General features: G+C 52.2%; 2 protein-coding genes across 4 annotated transcripts in view; one reads left to right on the top strand and one right to left on the bottom strand.

Moving 5' to 3' along the window:
• Positions 1 to 3,058, bottom strand: part of SIK3 (SIK family kinase 3) — a gene marked incomplete at both ends in the record, with an annotated part of 70,288 nt that extends 67,230 nt beyond the window's left edge. For 2 of the 3 annotated variants that reach the window (XM_079545745.1, XM_079545746.1), the window contains one exon: positions 2,879 to 2,968. Of the gene's footprint in view, positions 1 to 2,878 lie in introns of all 3 variants that reach the window. The other variant, XM_079545743.1, reaches the window with a different exon arrangement.
• Positions 3,059 to 5,123: 2,065 nt separating this feature from the next.
• PAFAH1B2 (platelet activating factor acetylhydrolase 1b catalytic subunit 2) lies at positions 5,124 to 9,910 on the top strand (the record flags this gene model as incomplete). Its single annotated transcript, XM_079545747.1, has 6 exons — positions 5,124 to 5,152; positions 6,020 to 6,107; positions 6,833 to 6,922; positions 7,833 to 7,949; positions 8,870 to 8,992; positions 9,632 to 9,910. 6 exons carry the CDS (start codon positions 5,124 to 5,126, stop codon positions 9,908 to 9,910), a joined length of 726 nt encoding a protein of 241 aa, XP_079401873.1.
• Between the last annotated feature and the right edge of the window lie 5,168 nt (positions 9,911 to 15,078).

Here is a 15,078-nt window from a genome sequence, read left to right as displayed (position 1 = left end):
CTGCCCTGGCTAAAGCAGAGACGTCTCCTACCTCCAAGAAAGGCTCAGCTTCTTAAAAAGAGGAAAAAAAACAACAACTCAGGTCAGAGGAAGTAAAAAAATTAGCAGACCGTGAGCTTGCAAGAAGGTAAGGCTGGACAGCAAGAAGGTCGCAGGGCTTGGGAAGTTGCCACATTCTTTCAGGGTTGTGAGCTCTGATGTCCATTGCATTCCAGCCACGCACAATGCCCTGAAGAAGAGATGCAGCAAGATATCCTGCAGGTGCCCAACTAATCCCAGTCAGAGAAACCAGTCCTAGTTCCTTCCCAGCTATCAGAATGGGGCTCCTACAGAGCTGCATAACTGGGGACTGAACGTAAATTGCTGGCTTGGTTAACACAAATTGTCAACTGTTCCTTTCTATTTCATTAGTTCCAGCAAATACAATTATGAATACAGGCCTCCTGCCCTTTAGGATGATTAACATTCCCTTTCGTTAACGTCCCCAACACTGCTGACCCACATTCAACTTGTGAAATCCAGTTACATGTAAACTGCAATGCTCTGTGTCAGCAAGATGTGCCAGACCACCAGAGCCAGGAGCACAGCACAAGCTCTGCTCCTTTCTGGAAATAATCGCAGTCCTTTAACTACAGAACAGCCAACACCACCCAGTCCTTTAGCATAAGAATGGGCCCCAAATCCTTCTTTGCTTTACTTTTTTAGGTAAAAGGGGACACAAGCCAGGAATGCTCAGCTGTTATCTTCAGATGTCACATCAAAGTCCACTTGACCTGGCAAACATCCATAGGAAAGGAAAACAGATTCCCAATCCTTATCAATAGGCAGGCTACCTTTTAAATTCATGAGCAGCAATGAATACAAGCCTCCCAAGTTATTAATTTCACCTTCAAAGTCACGTACAAAGACAGGGCACGCTATTTCTCAAGTGAGCACAGATATTCATACTGGAATTCCTTTTGAAACAGAAGAGCATGGTTCCCAAGGAGCAGCCATGATGAGCAAACCAGCTTTTCTCTAAGAGAACGTGACATGGGGTCAAGTTTGTGCAGGGATTTGATGGCTATATTTGAACGCTGCTTGATTCTTCTATGCAACTACTACTGGAAGAAATCATCTCTGGAAGGGTTTGCCAGCACACTCACCAACTGTACTACATTTGTGTAGTATGTTCAAAGGATTCTTTCAGATCACAAATGGAACCATTTTACCAAGCCTTTACTTTCTTCTAAGTCACATCCATTAAGCCAATCCGTTCCAAGCATTAACTGGGATGAAACCAACCTCTTAGTGGCTGTTTTCTATTCCCACTGCCATTTCAAAAAATACTTCCCATACAGATTCGCCCTTTTCATGGTATTTTACATCAGTACCTCCCTTCTAACCTCAAGAATCCCAGAGCTTGAAGCAAATAAGTCTCCCCTCCTTCCTCACTCCTCTCCTGGAGTCGGCAATGACAGCGCCTGCAGAGAAGGAGAACTACTGAAATAACAGCACTGGGGATTTGCAGGCAAAAAGAGCCCATTTGCTTGGCAGGGTGGGATTTTAAAGGAAACCTGACCTCAGAGTTAAGAAAGCTTCCAGGTCAAGTTTCAGCTCCTAGCTGTTCCACCTCAGCCTTCCCAGCCCTGCCACTCACACAGCCAACAGATCCCAGCTGTTCTCAACACAGGTATTTCCCTCAGCATGACTGCCTTCAGAGGGACTTCATCTCCTCCACTCAGCTGAGGGGAATTTCAAGGCACACAAAGCACCGCCTCAGGAGCAGCTCCCACTGCAGCAGGCTCACTCACAGGTGACAGCAGCAACTGCACCTACATCCCACCCTGAGAACAGCTGTGCTGCTTCCTAAAGCAAACAAACCACCTTCCCTAGCTTCAGAGCTGCAGGCACCAGTAAGCTGCTGTTTAGCAGAGCTTCTTCACGGCTGGCCATTCCATCTTGTTCAATCATTCATAAGTAAAGCACGGGAGTTAACGTCAGTCCTGTCTGTTCTGAACGCAGCTTCCTAAGGTTGTGGACGTTTTGCCATTCTTCAAGGAAAGAAAAAGAAAAAGAGAGCAACCCGAATGCAAGATTGCCTCTGCTTCAGTATTGTGCAAACTTTGAGTTAACATCACCCAAGAGAAGCCTCGACTCAACAAGAAGGGCTGAATACATCAACGTTCCTTGCAGCCAAAGGACTGATCTCTGCTTAAGAGGAGAAGCCTTCTGCGTTCAAAGCATCCAAGCTGCTACCACTGCTTCTAGTAGGGAAACTCAGCATCACCATGGGAAAAAAAGTGACTGAGCCCTGAGCAAGGGCAACAGTAGCTGAACTGCGGGTTAAATTGTAGCATGTAACATTTGAAACTGACATCAGTTTATGCAACACACGCAAACGTATCCCAGTTCTGAACAGAAAGCTCCAGTAGATGTTTAGCAACTGATTTCTAAACAGCCCCTGCAATGAGTTTCACGCAGTTACCTGGGAAAAAGACAGATAAATCATCAACAAAGCAACCCCACGTTGAAACGGCTCCATAAATCAGAACGCAACTCCCAAAATTCAGACGGCGACTCAAGCATGACAGCTACAGCCCTCCTCACGACCCCAAGCCGCTAACGCAGAAGCAGGACAGCATCGCGACCGAGCTCTCCGGGCTGCGCTTCGAGCCGCCCGCACCGCACCGCAGTTCTTATCCCCCGCCGGGCTCCATCGGCAGCGCTGCCGTCTGACAGCACCGCCCGGCTGCGGCCCACGGCCCGGCCCGGCTCTCTTCCCCGCACGGCCCGGCTCGGCCCGGCGCGGCTCCGGCTCCACCGGCGGTACCCGACCGGGGCAGAGCCGACGGGAGGAGGCGGGCGGCACGAAGCGCGGCCGGGCCGGGCTCCTCACCTTGGCCCGGGTCACCAGGTGCGTGGCCAGCTTCACGACGGCGAAGTTGCCCTTGCCGATGGTGCGCTCGATCTCGTAGTAGCCGATGCGAGCGGGTCCCGGGGGTCTGGGGGGCGGCGGGGCCGGGGGCAGCCGCGGGGCCGGAGGGGGCCCCCCCGCACCGCTCGCCGCCGCCGCTGCAGCCGCCGCCGCCATCTTGTAGCGAGGAGCAAACCCCCCCCCTCGGGGCTGCGGCACCGCGTGAGCTCATCCGCGGGGGGGCGGGGGGCGGGCGGCTGCCATGGCGACCCGGCGGGGCGGGCCGAGTGACGTCAGCGCCGCCGTGACGCCCCCGTACGTCACCGGCCGCCGAGGCGCGGGATTGGCCGAGGGGCGCGGCCTGGGAGCCCCGTGCGGCGCGGCGGGGAGGGCGCCCCCGCGTGGGGCGGCGGTGGAGGGCAGAAGGTCGAGGGTTCGAATCCTCGACGCCTCGACGCGGGGCAGGTGGCCGGTCCACTCCAAACTTCATTTCGATCTCCAGCCGCTCGCTTCCTCGCACTACAACGATCTTTCACCGCAGTTACGTATCCGTGCTTCGTTCCTTTTGTGGCACGATGGAAAGAATGCTACTTTTAGCCTGGTAGAAAGTTCTACTGCCTTAATATCGTACCCGTAATTGGAGCATTAACACTTTGACTCCCAATGCACTACATGATGTTATGATGTGGAATACTGAAAACCAAAAAACACAAAACCATGACAAATATCTTCTCTAAGAGCAAGCATCCAGCCTCGAAAATATTTGCAACTGCAGGCCTGGCTGCTCTGAGCAAAGCACTCAGTCCCTTACAGGACACTCGGGAATGTCACTGTGGGTCTGCAGACGCCCCAGACTCAGTGCAGTCCTGCACATCCCCGCAGCTCATCGCACTGCTGTTGTGTGCTGGGAAAATGGCTGCAGGGTTACATAAAGCAGGCAGGGGCACGGTGCTGGCAGCACGCCGGGATCGCCACCCCTTTGTGTGCTTCCTGGCAGCAACCTCAGGAGCAATCCTCCCTCAGAGGTGTAGCAGGCATGAAAAGGGATCCATAGAAACAAGGGGGCCTGGGCAGGAGTCGCAGGCAATGCACAACTGTAGTTCAGAGATTAAATCTCTGAAAAGCCTGAATGAGGAGCTACAAAAACCCTCCAATTCTTCTGCTCACCGCCCATGGTTCACAGGCACTGCACTAGATCATAGCTGGCTTTTTGCACCCCTCAATTTCCACCCAGCAGTGCCTCCCACCCGCAGGGATCTTCCCAGAAGTTTGTTGTTGAGGTTGCCTGGGGAAACGGCTGAATTCGCCTCGAGTGGTCTGGCTGTTGCTAAGAGCAACATTTCAGCTGCAGCTGCCCATGAAAGAAGACAGGTGTGCTAGTTATGTGTTTTAAAAAGCCGTGAAAGAGCAAAAGACTGCTTGAAGCGCAGCCTTCCTTTAATAATCATTAATCCTTGCCCTGCTGGCACTGATCACGTGGAACAGTGACAGCCACTGGCAAGCGGCTGGAGCGCAGGGAACCTGAACCACCACCACCTCACCATCTCCCTATTTACCCCATGCTTTCACAAAGCTGCCTCCTTGCCACTGGGTCTGCCTCGTCCTGTCCTGTTCCTGCTTCGGGACAAAGTAGAGAGAGAAACCAAATGGTCTTCTCTTTGCTGCTTTAACTTCAAAGTACAGAACTCTGGGGCTGCAGAAACTGCCCATGGCCTTGGGAATGCCACAGTGCGCAGCTCACTCCAGCAAGAAGGGTCTACGAGGAACACATGCAGCGCTCACCGGTCACAGTGAGACTGAAAAGATGCACAGAGAGGTGGGGACGCTCGGAATGCAGCGATGGCTCTGCAGCCTGGTGGCTCCGCCATGTTTTGCTGCACCTGCATGGCACTGACCTACAGCAGCCCTGTCACCGCAGGCTGCCGCCAGCCCGCCTCACCTCACTCCCCGACGCCAAGCCGCGGGCCCGCCTCCACCGGCCCGGCAGAGCGACTAGACCGACGTCACCGCCTCGAGAATGACGTCATAGCGACGTCACCGCGGCGCGGTGCCCCCTAGGGGCCGAGCGCAGAGGAGCTCTGGGCGGGACTTCCGGCAGCGCGGCCGGAAGCGCCGCGGGGAGGCGAGTGGCGATTGGTCGGGTGGCGGCGGCGGAAGCGGAAGTGGCGTTGGCGCAGGCGCGGAGAGAGCCCGGGCCGAGGGAGGGAGGCGCCCGCCCGAGCGAGCCATGGAGCTGCGGGGGGAGCTGCTGTCGCCGTGAGTGCGCGGGCACCGCCCGGTCCCGCCCCGGGCAGGCTGCAGGGCTCCGGGCCTCGCCTCGTTCCGTGGGGGGCGGCGGGATGGCGGCGCCGTGCTTTCATCCCCTCCCTGCCCGGCGGTTGCGAGCGGCTCGTGGGAGCCGTTGGGCGCGGGCGGCGGCTGCGGGCTCTGCTCAGGCGTTGGCCGCGGGGCGGGGCGGGATCAGGCCCTCAGCGCTGCCATCCGAGGGAGGAGTGCGGCTTCGTCCCCGTGCCCGCAGGGTGCAGCTCGCAGGGTACAGCCCCGCTGCCCTGCCTAGCGCCTGCACGGCGCGCTGCTCGGACCTGGTTTTGTTGCGGTGCCTGTGCTCTGCGGGCTGCCGGGCCGCTGGGTGAAGGGCTGCGTTTGCCCCGATGGCCGCTGCGCTTCCTGCCCGAGATCCCTGGGGATCGGCTCGGCCGCGATGCGGAGCCTCCTGCAGCCGCTTAATCCACCTGTACTGCGCGGCTCAGTAGCCGTAAGCTGGCTATCGCTGTACTAATAGGAGCTAATCCTCGGATTACCAGCATTTATTATAGTTAAGGATTTGCCCGGCTGAGGTGTGCTTCTGCAGGACGGTCTCTGAAATGAGCTTTTCTTTGTCTTTTTAAACGCGTTGTTTTCGCGTGTCAGTAGATGGCTTCAGGGAGGGCTGCCTGCAGTCTGGCAGTCCTGCACCGAGTAAAATGGATTTTGTTGTCAGCTAAAAATTAACGTACTTCGGAATGGTCATGAATTGTCCGTTGTGAATGTCAGGAAGTGCAGTGGTTTTTCTGCCAGCCTGCCTTTTCCCCTGTGCTTGGATTAGCTGCTGAAAGCAGCCTGTCTGAAATGTTCTTTCCACAGGAATAGAATGAGCTGTGGAGACTCGAATCCTGCAGCAGTGCCGCATGCTGCTGAGGATACTCAGGGAGATGACAGATGGATGTCACAGGTGAGAGAGCTGTCGTGGGAGATGGGAGCCTCTTTCCTGAGGGCTGGGGGCTGCTGGGTGAGTGCTGCACATGTCTGTCTGACCACGTTCTTGATTTGAGGTTGTAAGAGCTCTGCTGCCCAACAGCTGGCAGCATTCTGATGCTTCCCTCAGTTGAATTGATGAAAGAAGGCAAAAAGCAGCGTGACCTGAAAACTACACTGTGAAATGTTTTCAGAAAATAGTCCTGTTGGCCCATTAACTGAGAGAAATTGCCAACCCCATTGTTAAACCAAGTGCAAAATAGTGCTTTCCGGTGTGTATCTTTGCAAGGGAGTGATAAAGCTGAAAAGCAGAGCTGAAGTGTTTGGTCTCCCAGTCTCTTTCTGCAGCACTTCCTCCTGCAGAGTGTAACAGTCAGAGGATACTTGCTGCACTGACTAACTGTTAATTTATCTGCTCTTTAATTGTTGAATTTAGTGGGTGCCTAACGTATGGGTTTCATATGGGTGGCATGGAGTAGACAAATGCTGCTCTTCTCAGAGCCGAGGTTGCAACCCCTGTTAGAGTTTATGCAGTTGAGGGGATTGTCCAGTAGTTCATGGGTTAACAGAAGCACATTGGAGGGCAGACAGGAGGGAGCAGGGGGAACTGGTTGGGCAACTGTCCCTTTCTGTCCTGCAGCAGAGATGCTGATGAGCAGTGATCAGTCTGAGCTTATGCTTATACTGCTTTCTTTTAAACAGCACAATAGATTTGTTTTGGACTGCAAAGACAAGGAACCTGATGTGCTCTTCGTGGGTGATTCCATGGTGCAGTTGCTACAGCAATATGAGGTACTGATTAAAACAAAACAAAAAAAAAAGAAAAGGCAATTGTGGGGTTATGTGAATTAGAATTTCTAATCCATTAACGTACAATTACTCACTGTCCAGACTATTTCTTTTGTTCCACTCTGATTTTACTGCTGTGTCTTCTGGTTTATTCCTTAGTCACCCAGTGCCCGTTCAAAGTCTTGCTGATTTATCTCTATAAGCCATTTGTCATTCTCTGAAGCAATTAATAACTGCCTTCACTTTGTACACATACACAACCCTTCCTCGATTCCAAACTCTCCAGAACATGCCAGTGAAATCTTTGTAGGTGTGTCTTTCTCGGCCAGAACACGTTTAACCCTTGAGGTGCTATGTGCACTGACACACCTGCTTTTCTGTTGACAAAGTGTTGAAGATCTTCTCAGAAGTGAGATTTACATTAAGGACAAGCTGGGTTGTGTTCCTTTGCTTAATCTATGAAACTGCTGGAGCAAAATTAAGAATTTTGCTGCTCCGCAGTGGTGGTAACTGAGTAACATTGTTCTCCAAAAGCTGCTTCCCAGTGTAGTTCACTTTTTCTAGTTTTGTTTCCTGGCAATGTGGATGCCTTCTTTAGAAGTCTGTAATTAGCTAAACGAGGGACACCATGATCTGCAGCAGCTTCCCTCTGTATCTCTGATGCCAAATAGCTGTTCAGGAGAGCTTCCCCTTCCTCTGTGCCAGGATTGTGTGCATGAATGTCAGCAATTCTGTCTCATCTGGACCATGAAGTAAAGCTTCATCCTGTGCTTAAATGCCACTTCTGGAAGTGAGTTTTCAGAGGGTTTCTCACTGCTGCTTCCAGTGTTACTGAAGACATTGTGTGTCTGTAGTATCTTTCTCTCGTGATCTGGATGCTCCTCTCAAAGAGGAAACTGATCTCTGATTGCAGATCTGGCGAGAGCTCTTCTCACCACTTCATGCATTGAATTTTGGGATTGGTGGAGACACCACTGGGCACGTTCTGTGGAGACTGAAGAATGGTGAACTGGAGAACATTAAACCGAAGGTATAAACAGCCAACCAAACGAGGCAGCCTTGTGCTGACTCATAAGAGACATCAGGTCCTTGAGTGGTGTAAAACTGAGTGAGCCATTAACTCTTAGGAGAACTTTAGTTGAAGAGCTGTTGCCACTAAGTATGCATAAGGTACTGAAATGTGTTAGGCTGAGCTAGAAGTGCTTGGGAATGGAGCCACAGTTCTCGTACAGGTGGCTTTCACTGCTAACGTGCATCAGAGGAAGTCATCAAGAGAAATGGCCTTATAGTCATAGGCTGATCAGCACTTGTGCTGTCATTAGATTCGTTTGGAGTTGCAGTGACTCATACCTGAGGGATGCTCTCAGATAGAGATGATGAAACATTTGGCAGAAAGCGAGCAGAGATGCTCGTATGTGCAGTGAAGAACAGCTTCCTACTTCACACCTAAAGCTGCAGTCCTGTGCTCTACTGAAAGCAATGAATGGCCCACCACAGTATCCAGTAGGAAGGCAGTGTCACTCATATTTCAATCTGTTATTTAGCAGCTTTAAGTCATTTTGTAAAGAAGTGGAGGTGCACAGTTGTCCTTGTCCTGCAGGGCCTCACGCTGTGCTGTATAAATGCCCTCTTCTTGACCAAGGTATCCTGGAGAGCCACCGAGAGGCTCTGTGGAAAGGGGTGGGCTCACATCTCACAGGCTGTCCAGAAAACCTTCAGAAGTCCTTGTTCTTCATCTATACTGGATGCCAAATCTGAAGCTTGTAAGATACCGTCCAAAAGTCAGCATAACTGGCAGCTGAAACCCTGCATTTTTGGTTTATCCTCTAGCTAGCCTGACTCTTGATTGAGCTTGATGACTGTGGGTGATGTTTACGCAGTGCTTTCAGGGTCAGCAAGATTCTTACAGCTTGTTCTTGAAAAAGATGCAAACATTTCTTCTCCTTGTAGGTCATTGTTGTTTGGGTTGGAACAAATAATTACGAAAACACAGCAGAAGAAGTGGCAGGAGGGATTGAGGCCATCGTGCGCCTGATAAATACCCAGCAGCCACAGGCCAAAGTTATTGTGCTGGTATGTTTATTGGAGAGCTGCAGAAGCAGAGCCCTCCGGGGAAGCTGTGTGTTCTCTGCTCTGTGTCTGTGTGGTGCTGGGAGTTATGGTGGTGATGGGGGAGGGCAGTTGTTTCATTTGTCTTCTGCTCTGTGCGTGCATCCCCTCGCCTGGCTTTGCAGAAGTTATGCTGTTAGCCCCTCCAGATGTGTGGTCGTCCTCATCAGCAGCAGTATTGCTGTCCCACCTTTGTTGAAATGTTCTGTAAGGAACAGATCAGAGCTGGGATTTGGAAGTCTTAGTTAGTTTTCTTCCTCGTTTCAGCAAGTCAGCTGGTGTCCCTCTTTTTGAGGAGGTGAGCCAAAGCACTCAGCACAGCACTGAAACTTTATAAAAGGAATACAAACTGATAGATTTTCTTTGTTTTAGCAAACAAACAAACAAAAAAAAGCAAATTCCATGCCAGTTGTGCTTCTGGCTCATCTGGCTCCTTCAGTCACATTTGAAGTTAGATCTAAATGGACAAAATCAGATTCAAGGAATGAGATCCTTTTATCATAGACATCTTCAATCTTGAAAGGGTGCCTGAATGGAAAGGGAAATCATTATTACACCATCAGAGTTGAATGAAAGCTCTTCATTGCCTCCTTCTTGTGTCAGGGCCTGCTACCTCGTGGAGAGAAGCCAAACCCTCTGCGGCAGAAGAATGCCAAGGTGAACCATCTGCTAAAAGCCTCACTTCCCAAACTACCCAATGTGCAGCTCCTGGATGTAGATGCTGGCTTCGTGCACTCAGATGGCACCATCTCGTACCACGATATGTTTGATTTCCTGCACCTGACAGGAGGGGCCTATGCAAAGATCTGCAAACCCCTCCACGAACTGATCATGCAGCTACTGGAGGAGACCCCTGAGGAGAAGCGAGCTGCCCTGGCCTGATTAGCTGATGTCAGTGTTAACGTCACCCAGCCCATCAGATCAGTTCTGTCACTGGCACTACAGAATCCTTCTTTCTTAAAGCACTTTCCATTGTAGAATGTTACAGATGTTCATATCTCGTGTTTTGAGGGGGAAGGCTGATGTTTAACTGGTCTTGTACAGATGAGGGCCAGCTTGTTTGGTTTTATGCAGGAGGAAATTAGCTGAAGAGGAGTTTTACTTTTAAACCATTCCTCATTTAAAATGAGCACAGGACTGTCACTCTGTGCCCCTCTCACGTGTTGTTGCTCTGTGGTTGTCCTAGAACCTTTTTAGCCTGTCTCTGACAGCCCATACGCAGCTCCTGGCCGCCCTTCCTGGCTGTAGGAGTTGTGCTCTGTGTATTAGCCTGTGAACAAGAGTTACCTTTCACTTGCTAATAACAGAACAGATGCATTTTTCCAAGCTCAGTCCCACCTTTTAAAGGTTTCTGGTTGTTTTTTTTGGTTGTTTTTTTTCTCCTTTTTCTGGGGTATTTTAAGTGACACGCGTTGTTTCTCACTCCTTATTTCTGAAGCAGCATGAAACTGGAATTCAGAAACCTAAGGGAACAAACTGTTAACTTCTCTAAAGCTCCCAGGTGCTTGTCCTTGTGCTCATTTCACCATACCTGGTAGCCTGGGCACTCTTCATTCCATGTAGTTTCCCTGTGGGCACTGTCATTCAGGTGCCCCTGATGGCAGCCCTGTCTGTGTAAGGCATTGCTGGCTTTTGAAGTCATTCAGTTTAGCATTTTAATTATCCAGCTGGTATCACACAAGGCAGTCACTTCCTCGCTACTATGGAACTGACATTTCATTCCTTTGGGATGCCTGTGCTCCAGGGCTCTTTGCAGTACTGTTCATTGTTCTTTTTTGCTTTGTTTTTGTAAGTATGACTGTTACACCCTTTTTTTTTCCTAAGGAGAACCCACATGAACAGCCCCTTTTTTTCGAGGCATAAAACAGTCTGAAGCTTTACAGATTCAAAGGTGTATATTTCTTTATTGCTTCTGTTTTACTTGTATGAACATTTTATTCAAGCAACTGCAGCATGAAGTCGAGGTGTGGCCTTTTGCTACCCTGGGCGCTGCTCGCCTCTAGCCAAGGAAGCCATTGCAGCAGTGCTCTCTTACAGGGGCTGCAGGTAGGTGGGATTTTTGTTTTGTTTTTTTTATGAGCTGGTTATAGCCTACTAATGGGAAAATAGCCTTTCATCTCCAATGAAAGCTTCTCTTTATTCAGAAAGAAACCGTTTTGGACCCTAAACGCAGAGCCCTAGGGGAACAGATAAACATACTTGCAAATAAAACGATTTTAAATGAAGTCTGTTCTTCCTTGGCTTACCTACCAGAGCTGGAGCTTGCAGCACTGTGCAAACACTGCAGTGGTTTGCAGCGTGCTAGCTGATGGAGAGCTGCCAGCACAGATCTCTGCACTTCTTTCAGTGTATGAGGAATCTGCAGCCACACGTGCTCATCTCGGCAGGTAAATTGGAGAGGAACCGATGGCTTTGGAGCAGGCACTTCCTGCTCTGTTCTTAAGGAGGGGTGTTTAGGTGTCCAGGTTGCTTGCTGTGCCCTGCTGCAATGAAAGTACGTAGGTGCTGTATATAGTCTGTTTGCCCTTTTTTATAACAAAGGGTGCTGGTGTTTAATGCAGTCTATAATCTAGCATTAAGGAATACTTTTACGTCCCCACTACATTCCCCTGTTCCTGTAGATTTGATCATAGCAGGGTTTCTGCCTGGATTGCATGCATAGTTTGTGTTTTGTTTCCAGTATATGTGATCTACACACAGATGAAGGAAGGATGAAGCTTTCCACTTCCCAGAAATAAATACCAGAGTGCTGTAGTAGAGGAGGGATGGCTGTCTCACCCCAAAGCAGGCTGAGCATGCACTGCTCCCAGGCCTGTGTGCTCTGCAGCCCTGCTGCCTTGCAGAGGGGCTTTAAGGTAATGTTCTTCACACTTCTGGTTAGATGCTCGCTGGAGAAGTTGGTATAAGAAAGTGTAAAGTGTTAAAAATAGGCTGCAGTGGAGGATTCTTGGGGAAAAGTTCTACTACCCCTCTCCCCCTCCTCACGCCCTCCTTCGGGAGAAGGGTTAAAACCCAATCTGCTCCCTGTGAACTTTGCAGCTTTTGTAATAAGGCAGTGTGGTAGCTGAACCTATGCATCCCTGCTTTGCTCCCTGCTGTCACAACGTTTGGTTGAAGAGATGTTGGCTGACAGTAACGTGTTCTCCAACAGAAAAGCTGTAACTTCTTACCTAAGCACCCTTGCAGCTGGGGCTGTGTCCTGCCCTGAGTCAGCTGCTCTTGGTGGGGCGCTATGTGGTGTGAGAGGTTTAGCAGGTTCATGACTGCAGTGTGACCCTGCTGGCTCTCTGCTTAAGCTTGGTGTGCTAAGGTGCCATGTTCTGTGCTTGCTTCAGTGTTCACAGCCCTCTGCTACCTTCATCGTTGCTGGTTATGACCGATGGACAAAGAAAGGGCAGCTTTGTGTCTGAGACTTCAGCTCTATTTGTGGCTGTTTAGTAATAAACTGTCCTGCTTCACATGGAGGGGTTTTGTGTGGGGGGCAGGCAGGGATTGTTCCTCTTCCCTGAGCAGGCACCGAAAATGAGTGCCTCGCTGTCAGAAGTGCAGGAAAGCTTCAGTTGCAGCCCTGGGTGACCGATGTCCCCTGGGATCGGGGTTGGGCCGCCTCTGCCCAGCCAGCACAAACTGCGTCATTGTTAATGGCTGGCTGTGAGAGAAGTGGCCCTTTGAGGCCTTTTCCTTCTGTAAACAACATAGCTGCATTGCTCAGTTCTGTGCTGAAGCCTGGTGTCTTGTCTGTGCTGTGACCTGCGAGCGTCGCCGAGTTTTGTATTTATTACAGCGGAGAAGAAAAGATGTGAAAGGACAGCAAGAGTCTCTCGTAGCTGAGCAGAGGGGGGAGAGCATTGCAGGCGTGATGGGGAGCTGCGAGGAGCAAAGCCTGTGTACGTGGATCAGCAGCTGCCCCATCACTGCTCGCTGACTTGAACCTTCCCAGGAAGAAATTGTGATCCTGCTTTGGCAAAAAAAAAAAAAAGAAAAAAAAAAAAAAAAAAAGAAAAAAAAAAAGGCATCAGCTGGTAGAACTCGCTCTGTTTAGTGCATATTTCGATATAAATGTAAATGTTTCACCCCAACGTGTTGCAGTGTGTGTGTGTGTGTGCATCTGCACGTGCGTCTTCCGTCCCCCTGTGTTGGTTGCTTGTTTTGTTTCTGCTGTGGGAAGTGCTGCTGGGAGCAGTGCTGCTGCTCGGGGTGGGGAGAGCAGAGACCTTCCAAACTCGATCCGCAGTGTTCCCTCCTGGGACATTTGAAGCCACACTCATCCGGCTCCTCACTGCTTGTTTAATCTGTCCTTATTTCTGGTCTGATTTGGTTCTTTTTCTTTACTTCTTTTACTCACTGTTTTGAAAACAATGCCAAAGCTCCCAACAAGGTTCTGCAAGTGAAGGCAACTGACTTTTTTGGTCCTAGACGAGACTTTAGCTTGCTTTTGATGACTCTGTGATTTATTTTTGATAGCTTTGAAATGCGTAGGGAATGCACATCACTACAAAATCAACCTTAAAGTCATTCCAGCGGAGGCAACATTTGCATCTGAACAGGAGCTCAGGAGTTTGCTGTGTTCTGCTCCTGGCTCCTTATGGACTTCTGTCTGTCCCCAAGCAAATCACTCGACCCATTGGCAGCAGCAGCACCACCCATCAACTGGAAGCACCGCACAGACTGCCTGAAAAGTGCTTGAGACCCTCAGTGAGAGGACCTAGAGAAATAAAGTGCACAATAGCAGCAATGCTCACGTCTCTGTATGTTTGTCCAGCAGAGGCGTTGCGTTCTAGCTCGAGTGCAGGGATGGATTCTGGGGGAGTCACAGAATGGTTTGGGTGGAAGGGAGCTGAAGGCCGCCTGGTGCCGCTCCCTGCAGCGCACAGGGACACCCACAGCTCAGCAGTGCTCACAGCCCCGTCCAGCCTGACCTTGGCTGTCTGCAGGGACGGGGCACCACCGCCTCTCTGGGCAACCTGTGCCAGCGCCTCACCGCCCTCACTGCCAAACCTTCTTCCTCAGCTCCACCTCAATCTCCCCTCCTGTAGTCTGAAGCCATCTCCCCTTCTCCCATCACACAGACCCACTGCAGAGTCCGTCCCCTCCCTTCTCACAGCCCCTTCAGATGCTGACGGGCCGCTCTCAGCTCTCCTTCTCTTGCCTTCTCTTCTCCGTGCTGCTCAGCCCCAGCTCTCGGCCTGTCCTCGCAGGGAGAGCTTCCATCCCTGCCGCCATTTCTGTGTCCCTCCTCTGGCCGCGCTCCAGCAGCTCCACGTCTCTCCTGCCCTGAGGACTCCACCTGTGGACGCAGTGCTCCAGGTGAGCTGTCACAGCACAGCAGAGGGGCAGGAGCACCTCCCTGCCCTGCTGCCCGCGCTGCTCTGCCTGCAGCCCAGGGTCCGCTTGGCTTCCTGTGCTGCGAGGTTTGGGGCTCAGCTGTTTTGCGGGACCCTGCGCCGCGCTTGGCGCAGAGGGCGTTGTGTGAGCACGGGGGGCGTTGGGACCGGGGGACAACAGCGGGTGCGATGCGGGCAGGCGGTGCTCACCTCTCCCGCAGCCGCGGTGCCGGTGCCGCCCCGGGCCGTCGGTCGGGGCGCGGTGAAAGCCACCCGTGCCACGTGTCACCGCTTATCGATCCCGCAGAGCGAAGTCTCGCCGCACCGGGAGCTGCGGGGAGGTGTTGGGAGCGGGCTGCTTCCGAGCCGGGCTGCGGAGCGCCGCCTGGGAGTCGGCCCCGTTCTGTCGCTGGGGACGGAGCGCGGTGCCACCCGCCCGACCGCGTTTTCCCCCCGGGCGGCGTCCCGGCGAGCAGCGCCGCCGCCCGGCGCCGCCCGCCGCCCCCCGCGTCACTTCCCCGGCCTGGCCCTATGAACGCGTGTCACCGCCCTGACGTCACCGCCGGCCCCGTGTTTACAGCCGTCCGCGGAACGGGGCGATCCGAAGTGCCGCCGGCAGCCCCGCGCCGCGCCATGGGGCTCCGCGCCCCGCCGCGCCCCGCCTGACCGCCCCGCGCCTCCCCCCGACCCGCGGCACGGCAGCCCCGAGCCGGGGATGCGGGCACG

Source organism: Tetrao urogallus, assembly GCF_951394365.1.
Source record: "Tetrao urogallus genome assembly, chromosome: 22".
In the NCBI taxonomy this organism is placed as follows: Eukaryota; Metazoa; Chordata; class Aves; order Galliformes; family Phasianidae; genus Tetrao; species Tetrao urogallus.
Note: the sequence above shows the minus strand (reverse complement) of the source record. Positions and strands in the feature narration are given on the sequence as shown.